Genomic DNA, 12,795 nt, shown 5'->3' with positions numbered 1-12,795 from the left:
TGTGTCAGGAAGTTTCTGCTCCTTGTAAAAGATGCAGAAGATTGGAGCATGAAATAATGATCAGCCCGAGGACCGTCTCAGCCAAAAATAGACCTGGATAATATATTTTTATAATTATGAGCATAATCACCAAGACTAAATGTTGCTAATTGCAGAGCGGGGCTAGTATCATTATCACGAGTTACTTTCTTCAGCAAAGCTTGATCAAACCGGAAATTTCTGCACTGTGGCTGGAGCTTTTTGGCTGCTTCAAACCACCTTTGCTGTCCCTAGACATCCCTTTAAATGATGACACACATATATATCCCTAGGGGACATTTCTGCACCTACTTTAAATGCTAATATTTGTAATTTGTATATACAGTGCTTAACAAATTTATTAGACCACCTGTCATATTTGTCTCAGAGACCATCCAGCATCATGAAGTGCTTTAATGCGGACTCTTTCATTTTCAGTGAGCTCTCCGCGTTTTACCATTTCGAACAGGAATGACGAATTTCAAACTGAATTCACCTTTTTATACCCAAATTTGAGCCGGCTCACTGGGCTTCTCTGAGAAGTCAGAAATGAATCAAGCATAACATTCAACCACTAAAACTATTTTTTCTGTTCAGGAATGTAAGTCCATAACTCTAATTTGACATATTAATCAAGAAATATTAATGTGTTTCACTATTTTTTTTTTCAGTTTTTTTGTAAATCAGTACATTTGAAAACTCATGGATAATAATAATAATTATATTTTAGCATTAAAAATATCATTTGGGTTAAAGAGCTTCTACATATTGGTGTATTAACCATTGCAGAAACATAAAAAATGATTTTGGTAATTACCAATGCTGTTAATTTAGTGCAGTTGTAGCATAAACCTTACTTTGGGTGGTGGTCTAATAAATTTGTTAAGCACTGTATATATTTTAAATGCTTTGTTTTGTTTGATGTTATCACTTCCAGCTCTGATTATGCCATAGCAAGTTTTTGGTCGTTGTGATGATTTTATGTGATTTTAACCCTTTCAATGCCAGTTTATTCAATTTTCAATTCAGCAGAATGAGATATTTTCCATATAAAAAATGCTAAGTGGATATTTTTAAATTATCATCAGGATGGTCATAAGTCATCAGTTACTACTAACATCAAGTTTTACGATTTTTTATTTTTTATGCAGTGTCCAGAAATTGATAAAAATTATGCAAAAAGATGGACCACAAGGAAACATTTTGACCCCTTCTTTGCATGGTTTTATTCATCATTTGTTTTTGGGGTTTTTTTGTCTTTTTTATTTGATTGATTTTTTTGTAATAATTTCCAGTTCTTATCATGACATTGTTTGAAATACCTGATACTCTAAACTTTGGACTTCCTTTTTGGAGATTTCTAATCAATGGGTTTGGCAGCGCCGGCACTGAACATAGACCTGCAGGGTATCCCGAATGTAACACACTGGAGTGGCACTTCAGAGATGTAATTTTTCATATCTAACATGCAAAACCCAAGTTTATATTCATATCAACACCCACAGACATTTTTATTTCCTTTTTTATGCCTTTATTTCACAGAGCTACAAAAATTCCCACTGTAAGTGTGTCATTAAGTGCCCTACGGATACACACTTGACCCAAATAGGTGAATGGAGTCATCTAGTACTTAGTAGTAAAAATTGCAAGGCTAAGGTCCCCATTCAAAATGATAGCGGTAACAGTGATACATGGTATTGCAAATTAAGCAACTTAATGGGTTTAAATGGGCAAGTTTTTTCCCCAAGGGATGTATAAGTGAGTATTTTTCCTATGCACAATTTCAAACAGGTCAATGTAATGATTTGGCTTGAAAGATTAAAAATGAGCAAAGCTACACATCTTTGTTCAGTTTCATGCCAATCGCATCAACAGGACAAAAACTGGTTCCAAAACAGAATGCAAAGAATGTGCCTGATACCTAAGGGTTAAACGTGATTGGGCACAAGCCAATCAGTAATTTATGTCCCTGGAGAAACACAAACACAGAATCCTTTGAATTGACTTGTAACCGACTGATGAATAATCTCTTGGAGCATAATCTTTTTTTTAAAGGTGTTTGCGTGCAACACCGTCTAACCTGACAGAAGTAGCGCTAAAAAGTTACTGCCTGTCAAACTGACTGTCACAATCATGAACACAGAGGCAGTAAATTCCTCAGATCTTTAACCCTCTGTATATTAAACATTTCTTCACCATTTGCCAATAAAAAGCTTCACTGCAAAACTACAAGGAATAAATTGTCTTTGTCTGCAACAGGCACTCAAAGTTTGTGTTTTGTGATTCACCAAACCAGCCGGCAAATCGAAAGGTAGCATTGTGCATTTCCATAATTATGTGTATATTAGCATTTAAATCAAGCATTATATTTGCAAATACCCATCTATTTCAGTATTTGCATGAGCCATCTCCTACAAAGGGGAGCTGTGATCCATAGAAATCAATTTCTTTAGTTATATTTATATCCTGGCTGTTCAAGGCTCACTGGCTGCTTTGGTTTTGTATCCTTGAGGGGAAAAAAAAGTAAGAATTATTTACCCACACGATCTCTGATGACTGCATCACACTCCTCCGGCAAGAGCTAAACCTGCCGTTGGCTTTTTCTTTTCTCTGACAACCCCTGTCTGAAAAAAAGAGGAGGAGGAGGAATGAGTGGGAGGTCGAAGCAGTAGAGGAAGAACAACAGAAAGATAAGGAAGAAGAATTAATGATGGAAATAAAAATAGACGTTGCTCCAGCATATGACTCTTAAAGTTCCCATGAGAAGTTTTTATCTGGTAATGTAGTTGATTCTGATGCATCCAAATGACCTGCAAATGCAAATGACCCTTAATCACCATGACAGTTAAGTTCATCACAGGAGTTCACAGAAAAGTGTTTCTACGTTTTGGCTGCTTTCATTCAAACTTTATTGAAGAATTGAATAGTATTGATTGAGTAATGATTGCGCTACTCTCCTCCTCAGCTTATGAGCTTCAGGAGTGCCCCGATCCGGAGCCTTTCCGGTATGGAGTCGTGGTGGGTGCCGGCTTCAATGTGGGCCAGTCCATTTCCTTCGAGTGTCTCCCTGGGTACCAGCTGATGGGACATTCCATTCTCACCTGTCAACATGGCACGACCCGCAACTGGGATCACCCTTTCCCCCGCTGTGAAGGTACGTTATTTGATATTTATTTCATCAATGAGCAGATAGTACTCCGATATGGACCATCTATTAAACCCAACAGTAAATAAACTTCCAAACAAGTGACCAGTGAGTCTGCCTAATGAACGCAGAAGCAGAGTAATAACACGATAACTCACTGTTTAGATTGTATTGAGCTATTACATCATTAGTGTGAAGTGTGGCTGTGAAGGTAATGATTATCTATTATGAATAAAACTATTAAACTGAATTATCATCCCTCATTAATGAAGCAAAGTATTCTTCAATGAAAATCGATAGTCTGCTGAAGAGGAATGGAGACAAATAAAAGATGAATAAAAGTGGAGCCAAATTGAAAAGAAAAGTAATGGCCACTCATTCTATTTTTCCTTGTCCTTGACCCACATTCTCACGCTCCGGCTGTCGATTATTCAATGGAGCGGGCACAATTACAGAGCGAGGTGATGGCCGTGACACTGGAACTTTGAATTCTCTAGCAAGGAGATAAATGCGAGTGAAAGACGGGGCAACAGAGTGAGATGGAGTTTTTTCTCTCTCTGCTATTTTCTATTCTTGAGGCCTTTCAATATTCACTTCAAGTTTGAAGATGAAAAGTTGTTATCCAAGAAAATTACCTGTGTGAGTGTGATGCAACATGTGCAGACGTGTGACGGCGTGCAGCACCATGCCCTAGCCTCCTCTAATAACAATGCAGTTTGAATGCAGAACCTTCATGTATTGAGACAATAAAGACAAATCATTTTTAACATTTAATAAGCACATAATGGAGGAAAATCTCCTCTCTCACTCATGAACCACAACTTTACATTCCTTTACACACTTTAGTAAAGGCAAATGCAAAGGATTGGTATAGTTGATATCTTTTTTGTGATGTGTCTCATGAATGGGATTTCTTTTGCAGTCCATTTGGCCAAACTGATTTTTGATTGCTTTTATTGTATGTCTCAGTATTTTGAGTTCTTGTGGTTTTGTGCACCAGGGTGGGAAATAAGCACCAGCCTTTAGAGTTATTCTGATTCAGATACCAGTATCACAAATATGTCCAATACTGCTTAAAATGCAGGTATTGGTATCGGCGAGCACACAAGTTCATGTATCTATCCAATACAGTCTGGTTTAGCTTTATATTTTGTTTCATTAATCCTTGCTAAATGCTGGGAAAAAAAAAGCTGGAAATCAATTGTGCTTCACTGCCAGAAACACTGCATGCACCAGCTACCGTTTTTAGAGCAGCGAAGAAGAACTAAAGGACCCACTGCAGCGGCAAAGAATGGTGTCTGTGTGACATTGCTTCTCTGAATGTGATTGTTAAAACGCTGTCGACACAAAAAGAAGAGGCACAGTTTATCAAAAGTTAAATAACTTTTGAACCATAATTCGTTGCTTCTTTCTTGTTTTTCCTCTTGAAGCTAGCCATTTGGCCTTTCCATTGATGCCATTGATGCTTTTGAATCCCTTAGAGCAGCATTTTCAGTAAGCGTGAAACTTGTATGACTTTTCGGGACTTTAATGAATAAATCCACACCAGTGACCTTGATACTGAGCATCTTTTTATCGATTTTTGTCCTATTATGATCATTTATTAGCACTAGCTTGAATGTTAACCCTTTGTGAAGGGCCTGTCAGCCAGCTGCAGGCTGTTCTGTAATCACATCACGCTGCCTGAATAGAGCATAATGGAGAGAGAGAGCCTGTGATGCAGCCCCCTGTATTATTGTAATTCTAATATTTAGCAAGAAAACTCAATAATCAGCAGATCAGAGGGCACAGAGATGCTGTACATTTTTATTCTATTTTTTGAGCCATGTTCTGAGTCAGATATTGGTCTAAAATAACTTAATAGTCTTCATAGCCAGTCTGGAAAGTTCACACCAGTATCAGATCGGTACTCGGTATCAGCCGATACCCAACACCTTGAAATTGTTATCAGGAGAAAATTGTATAAGAAAATCTTTAGTGGATACCCCACTGGGCTAAACGAAAGTGGCCTAACCTAACAGAGTGAATTTACTGCAGTACATTACGTAAATTAAACCTCCTATAGTAGTTCTCTGCTGCAACTGGTCCTAGCATAATTTTTGGTGCGAAACCACAGAAATCACACACACTATAGCAGGAGCATGCCAGTGAATATACAGTGCCCTGGTGGGAAGCAAAGCAAATGTTTGCATGGTCAAATACAGGACAGCTGGTTGAAAACCATGGTTTAAAATGAGTGTCCGTTTGGATCATTTATGCACCAACTCTCTCTTATGAAATAGCCTACAACCTGAAAGCGTAAACCTTGATTGTATTTTACCTTATTAAATACTTAGAGTAGCTGGTTAAAAAATGTTTGTGGCTTGTAGATTTTTGAATCCACTGGCTACAGTGGCAGCTAGATGAATTTCCGACCCTGATTTGCACGTAACAATACCAATTATACTGGTCTCGGTAAATTTATTTTCAGGATCAACAGGGATGTGTAAAGGAATCTGGTACTATTACGGTGGCAGTACCAACACATACCTACCAAATTGAATCAAAACACAGATTTGCCACCCCAAAAGGAACCCCCCCATCAGTCCAAATGACAACATAAAATGCCATATGGTATAAACGATAGGTTTTTAGCAGAGCATGAGTGTTTTACAGTCCAGAGTGATGTCTCTGCACAGCCCAGTGTTCCTGCACTTGATTAACTTTATAATCTGTCTGTGATGGAGTCTTTATCTAAAGAAGTCAAAACCGTTCCCTTTTCTAAACCCATGTTCCACTAGCTTCTTTTAAAGATATCTCTCTGAATTATTAACAAGACTAAGAGTGTTTTTATTCGCTGTCTACTTCAATAAATTGGCACATGTGAGTGGGCCTCAGCATGTCGCTCTTGAAGTTCAAAAATAGTATTGATGGTGTCGATGATTACATTGAGTTTGGTTCTGTTTCATAAGATCCCTCCATTTTGATGATCTGGATGGACTATTATTGGTTCAAATATTTAGTGAAGGGAGGGAAAGATCATCATTGAGCAATGGCCTTTGATGAAACAGTGGCACGCTGTTTGTGAACTTGCCTCTACAGTGTCAGCATTTTATAACAGAACTTGCACCATCTTCCAGCACTGCTTCCTGTCTTTTCAGTGTTTCTTTATCAGATTTGTTGGTCTCAGCATGAAATGCTTTTTTTATGGCTATGAAACCAGACAGTGAAGCTCTCTGCAGAAGCAGCACCAGTCACTGTGGATCAGATCAATGAAGGAGATAAAAAGGAGCTGACTGGCTGTTACCTGGGTAAAAGTTGAGTCACTTTTCTTCCCTTGTTGCCCTCAGATGAATATTGAGTTGCACGGCTTTTAGCCTGGTCCTACATGGCGTGTAGTGTACAGAAGGACATGACTGCTGCTCCTGACTGGTCTGAAGGAGTATGTTTGATATTTTTGAACTATGACTGCACACACTCACGCAGTGACAGACATGAGCAGTTCCCTAACCTTGGGGCATTTTTAAACATAAAACAATATTTTTCCTAATCCTTTATCGAGAGTTTTGTCTATTTTATTCATAAAATGTGCTGATTTTTTCATTTACTTATAACTTTATTTTAAAAATATTTTTCAACTTAAATGTGCATCAAGTTAATTTTCTTATATCTGCTATCTGGTTGAGCACAGCAAGAGGGAAAGAGGAAATGTAACAAAAATCATCAACTTTGATCAGTTTTATTTTAAACCGGTGCGTCCGTCAGACCCTAACCCTCAATTTCTGCACACTGAAGCGCTGCAGGTTTGCTACAACTAGGGGCGAGCGATCTCAACCACTGGAAGCGTTTCAAGAGCATTACGCCATGGTGAGCAGCCCTGATCAGTGGGAAAAGATCATGGGAGAACTGCGAGTTCACACAGGAATAATATGTCAACAGCAGACTATTTTACCTTTTGGGGTTGATTTATCATTCATTTGGGTATAAGTCCATGGTATAATTGCTTCCACCATGGGATGAGTACATTAGGAAGTTAAAGGGTTAATGTTTGCTCTTAGGATCAGTGGTTTTATGTGAAATTCCTTGGCTAAATATCCCCAAAAGTTAACTTTTCCTCATCAGTGGTGCCGTTGTAGCTCTGTGACCCACTGATCTCTCGGTGACCCTTTGCTCTCGCCACAGGATGAGACGTAGTGTTGATATAGTGATGATTTGTGTCCGGGAGTCCGTGCATTGTGTTTTATTTTGAAAGAACCAGATTTTTTACACTTGTGGCTTCCTTTTTGGAGCTTTCTGATAGATGGGTATTGACATGGTTTGGCTGCGGCCAGCGCTGAAAATAGACCTGAAACGTATCTCGAACGAAGCGGAGTGGAACGGTGCTCAAGGTGTGCGCCTCCGCTGGACTAGAGCACTGGCTGAGGAAATGCTCTGATAGTCTAGAGAGGGAGCGCTGTGCGCCTCAGTAGGATTTGCCTCACTGGTGCACTGGTGCTGTATGTGGAAATTGGAGGTGAGAGAACTAAAGTAGTGTCAGCGGGGAATAGTGGTGGTAATGTTGACGACAGCATGAAAAACTAAGACAACTTCATACCTAACAGCATCAGTCAGGTAAAGAAAGGAGGCTGAGGGATCAATAGGGGGCTTTTGAGCTGAATAAACAGATAAGCTCACGTTTATTGTTATTGTCCACTCTGCTGCTGAGAAGTTTTCATTATTATTCAGAGGACTGACGAATTTGATGAAGATTTAAGTATTTTTTGTGTAACGAATGTATTGAATGGGATTTGTGTGATATTGTTGGTGTTTGTTGTGTGTTCATGTGGCGCTGTCTATGGTGCTGACTGACATCTGTCACTTACAGAGAGTGAAGGAGGGAGAAAGGCTGTAAATGCCTTTTTTCTACTCTCACCGTGGATATTTGGAGGGATTATCATGATTGCTCAACTTCGTCCTTCAGATTGTTGATGCCATCTGTTACCCAGTGATCATGGTTGTTGTTTATTAAATGGTCCAAAACTCGTCTTTTCTAATGCATTCCTGTGTGTTCCCAACTTTTTTTTTCCTTTGAGCCACCTGTACTTGTATCCAAGAAAACTTCAGCCCCCCAGGACTGAAGTAGTGATACTTTGTGGCCAAAATGAACTTAAATTTTTGTGCAAATCCAAACAAAGTATCCCTTAACACAAATTATTTTACCCAGCAACCAATCTAATGAATTACTTATAAGTGTGTTACCTTGATTTCTGTTTCTATGTGCAGGTCTACTTTTAACAACTTCAGGGAAGACAAAGCCTCGCACTGCCCCCTGATTTCTCTGGCGCCCCCATGATTGGAAACTAAGGGTGAATCCCATTTCTACCCCTTAGAGCCCTTATTTTAGCCCCTCCCCTTGGTTTTGGGCATTCACGTCAGGTGAAGGGATGTCCCAATTCTCTTTTGAATCAAGGGCTAAGGGCTACATAGCCCCTGAAATGAAGATTTTCCAGGACCACACTGGAAACCAAGGGGTATGATGAATTTCCTTCTATGCACGGCCCTCAATTGTGAAATGGCACAACGGACTACAGTTGTGTTTTCTCATATATTCAGTCTTTAGCTACTGGGGATTGGAGTTTATTGTGTTTTCGGTCTGTGCACGTGTAAATGAGGGCTATTAACTAAATAAATAAATGGAGATCAATAGTATGAATGAGATAGGTGAAGCTTTATTGTCCTCCAATGACGCACTGTTTATAAGCGATACGTGATGATAAACTGCAATCAAGTGGCGTCTCATTTCTTAAGGGAAGGTTTTCACCCCTACCCCTTACCACTCTGTTTCAAGGGGCAAGGGGAAGGGGTAGACGAAGGGGAAGAGTTAAGGGGCCCCAAGGCTGTTTGTGACATAGAGCATGTAATGGAGAGAGGAGATGAAGTAGAGAGGCTTTCATCTGTAGCTGATCAGTCTGCTACTACAATATCCTGTATTAAACCTTGGAGCTCACTGCTATTTTTTTCACCATCATGTCCCGCCTGGACTTTTTGTCTGTAAAAGCTTGTAAAACATCAACCCTGTGGTTCACACTCAAGCTCTATACATCCTGGGTTTTAACAATATATCTGCTACAGTAATGTCACTTGAATTTTTAAAAAGTTACTGGATTCTAAAGACAAAAGAAAAAAGAGATTTTTATTTAAAACACTCAAACATTAGTGACTAAGCCTTTTCTTTGCACAGACTTGTTCTCTCATCTCTTGGGGACACAACTGTGAAAAAAATAAACATTTTATGACTAACAGTTTTCAAAATATCTACATAAATACAAAGAAAAGTCCATGCACTTTTTTTGCAGTAAGCTTCATTTGTGCCATTCCTCAAATCAGTCAGTCAGTCAGAGACGCAACTGGTCGACCGCAAGTCCCACAATGCATTGTGTTAAACGACATGGTGATGACCTGGACAAAAAGCCGAAGTAAGTGATTGAGAATGGATTAAAAATGGATAAAAAACACGCTTGTTATCGGATCTAACAATGTGGATTCAATCTGTAAAGACCCTGAAAAATCACTGATATTCCAGGCTCGCTAGAACGACATCCTTCAGGGCTACGGAGACATGGAGGGTAGCAAACAAACGACAAGTAAGTCAGCTTTCAGGGTAAACAAAGAGTGTCTATCACGTATGGTTCAAAAGATATCAACATTTTTATAAACTTGTCACTTCTTGTTTTTTATGACAACACTGTCTTCAGAGACCCCAGATAGTCAACCAAGTTCCAGGCTCACAGGAGAATGTTCTGTAAGAGCTACGAATGCATGGAGAACATAATCAAAAAGGCACAACTGAGAGCTTTCAGAAAAAAAAACAGAAAAACAATACAATTAAGTGTCTACCTACGGTTCAAACGTAGGTAGTAGACACGGATCCATGCCGCGCGAGCTCTAAGGGTTAACTCTGACAGTAAGTCTAATGAGTGTGTGTGTGTGGGTAAATAAAGACATAATGATCATGATTTTATCCAGTATCATTAAGGATAAAAATAAGTTACAATCGCTGGCTGATAATAGCACAAAGATAAAAAATAATGAGCTTTGTGCATTCCTGTTTCTATTGTAGCTCTAAATCCATAAATGCATCAAAGTGAAAATTAGGATTCAAATGCCAGCCAAGAGTAAAATAACTCGACTAACTGGGTAATTATCAGTGTGATCAAACATATCACACATACCTTTGCTCAATTAGTAGTGTTGATAGGCAACGACTTAATTGACTGCATCATTTTCATTGGAAGGTTCAAATGTGTTTTGCAGCTCTTCGAGGTTCTCTGGAAGGAGTTATGGGTAAAAATTCCAACAGAAGAGGTTGCCGACCCCATTCTCTATTGTGAAATCCACACTGCCGCTATGTTCAGCAGAGTTAATGCATTGATATTTGTAGCATATCTCGTCTCAGGCAATACATTATTATTTATGAATACACTGATTTTATTACTTTTTATTGACTTTACCTGCAAGTTTTCTTTATCAAACTGTGCACTTTTCCTTATTTCCACTTAGCATTGACTGTTTTATCTTTTCCTTCTTCATCGTCCCTTTTTATATTCGCTGCACTTTCATCCGGCATATTGTCCTCCTCTTGAATTTAATAGCAGATGCCATGCTGTCTCAAGTATTCTTGTTCTCTCAAATCCCTTCGAGCAGCAGAAAACCATCTTACGGATAAGGTTTAGGTCTGCCGGTTGATGGTGAGAACCAGAAGTGTAACTCCAGAGGGTGTTCAGGGTTTAATCAGTCAGTCTGATCAATACCTCATTTACCAGGTGAGCCAGCAGCTGAGCGGCCCTCTCCACCACAGGGCAGTGGTGGACATGAACACGGAGGGACAAAGCATGCAATCTCTGCTTTGGGAGTTATCGTTGACACATGGGCATCTAAGATTACAGTGAATAACGAGTCTGACATTGCATTTCCTCCCTGACTCTCTCTGCTTCTGCTCTGTAAGAATTTCCTAAAGGGCACTAATGGGAACATTAAGCTTCCTAAACATTAGGTTGGTTAGAATCTCCTGTGATCCTTAAGGAGTTTAAAAGATAGTTACATTATATTTGCATGCAGATTTTAGCTTGTATTCATGGCATTTCCGGTGGGTGAGTGTGCTCTACCAAGCATGTGTGATTTGTGAGTTCATAGTGCATGCTGTTTTAACCTTTCTTGTCACTCAAACACATAAGTTTACTCACACACGCTTATCCACATACTGTACGCACACACAACTCTACAGCTCAGTCCACAGTAACCCCTCGCCTCATCTCCACACTCTCTCTTGAACCCCAGTGGGAACGGGTTGAGGCCTTATCTTAGCAAAACACTCCAACCAAGTCCCCACTTGCTAACAGGCTTTACTGGCTAATCTTTAGCTCAGACAAGCGCCTGGGCACTAGAGGAAGAGTGAAGGAGAGGGGGAGAGGGACACTGAGAAGGGAAGCAGAAGAAGAGGAGGGTGAAAAATCCCCTTTTTCCACCAATTGAAGCTGAATCGTGGATCTCTGCTGTTGTATTCTGGCCCCCCTGATACTTATACATGCCTCTCTTTCTCCCTTCCTCTTCCATCCCTCAGTGCCATGTGGTGGGAACATCACATCGGAAAATGGGACCGTTTTCTCCCCCGGTTACCCAGAGGAGTACCCGAGCTCGGCCGACTGCTCCTGGCTGATCACCGTGGCCCCCGGTTTTGGCGTCAAGCTGAACTTCACCCTGCTTCAGGTTCATGGGCCACACGACTTCATCACTGTCTGGTAAGACTGAATTGAGCTCTGCCACGGCTTTAACATGCTTTAATAAAGACGTTTCAACAATGAAGTTTGCCTTTTTTTCAGGGGTGGAAACAACAAATTAAGTTTATTCAAATTATAGTTATCAATTAGCTTTTTGTGCTCTTGGATTCTGAAATTAGGAATTTTACTTGAGTATATTTTGTGAGATTTATTGCACTTTTCCTTATTTTAACCTCCAGAGCTCTCACTTATTTATAACCATTGTGTCTCGTCTGGACTTTTTGTTTTTAAAAGATTGTAAAACATCAGCGCTGTAGTGCACAGACAAGATCTTAACATCCTTTTTTCAGGACAACTTTGAGAATAAGTGTCCAGTACGTCACTTGATTTTTTTCTTTAAGTTATGGGACTATAAAGACAAAAAAAAAAAAAAACTAAATGAAAATCAAGACTCAAAGATTCTTCTATATTAAACAAAGTAAACATTATTGACTAAGGGTGTTTTTTGCACAAACTTGTTTTGCCATCTAATTGGGACTAAATGATTTAAAAAATAATAATTGTGTGACAGGAAGTCTTACAAAAAAAGTACTTGTGCTTTTTGGAATTTGAGCCATTATTTAGAGTGCAGTGACTCTGAGGGATACATAAAAGCTTCCTTGGGTCTGTTTCTCTTTGCTATGAGTCATGCAGACTTCTCTTTTTTTAGTTTCAAAGTCTGTGCACATGTGCTGTTCAGCAATGCATGATGTGATGATGGAACAGCCTCCCATAGGTTACCACAGCCCAGTTGCAACGCATTCTGGGATATAAACAGACAATATTGCAGAAGACTAACTGGCCATTTCCAGGAATTATTGAAAAATTGATTATACATGGATGAAACTAGAAAAGCAC

General features: G+C 39.4%; 1 protein-coding gene across 1 annotated transcript in view; it reads left to right on the top strand.

Moving 5' to 3' along the window:
* csmd2 (CUB and Sushi multiple domains 2) overlaps positions 1 to 12,795 on the top strand; it is a 443,344-nt gene that overhangs the window by 356,465 nt on the left and 74,084 nt on the right. The window contains exons 43-44 of the mRNA XM_041809040.1: positions 2,984 to 3,172; positions 11,742 to 11,919. Of these exons, the coding sequence (XP_041664974.1) occupies positions 2,984 to 3,172; positions 11,742 to 11,919 (367 nt within the window). The remainder of the gene's footprint in view (positions 1 to 2,983; positions 3,173 to 11,741; positions 11,920 to 12,795) is intronic.

Source organism: Cheilinus undulatus, linkage group 16, assembly GCF_018320785.1.
Source record: "Cheilinus undulatus linkage group 16, ASM1832078v1, whole genome shotgun sequence".
Classification (NCBI taxonomy): domain Eukaryota; kingdom Metazoa; phylum Chordata; class Actinopteri; order Labriformes; family Labridae; genus Cheilinus; species Cheilinus undulatus.
The sequence above is the reverse complement of the archived record's forward strand: the minus strand, read 5'-3'. Positions and strand labels throughout refer to the sequence as shown.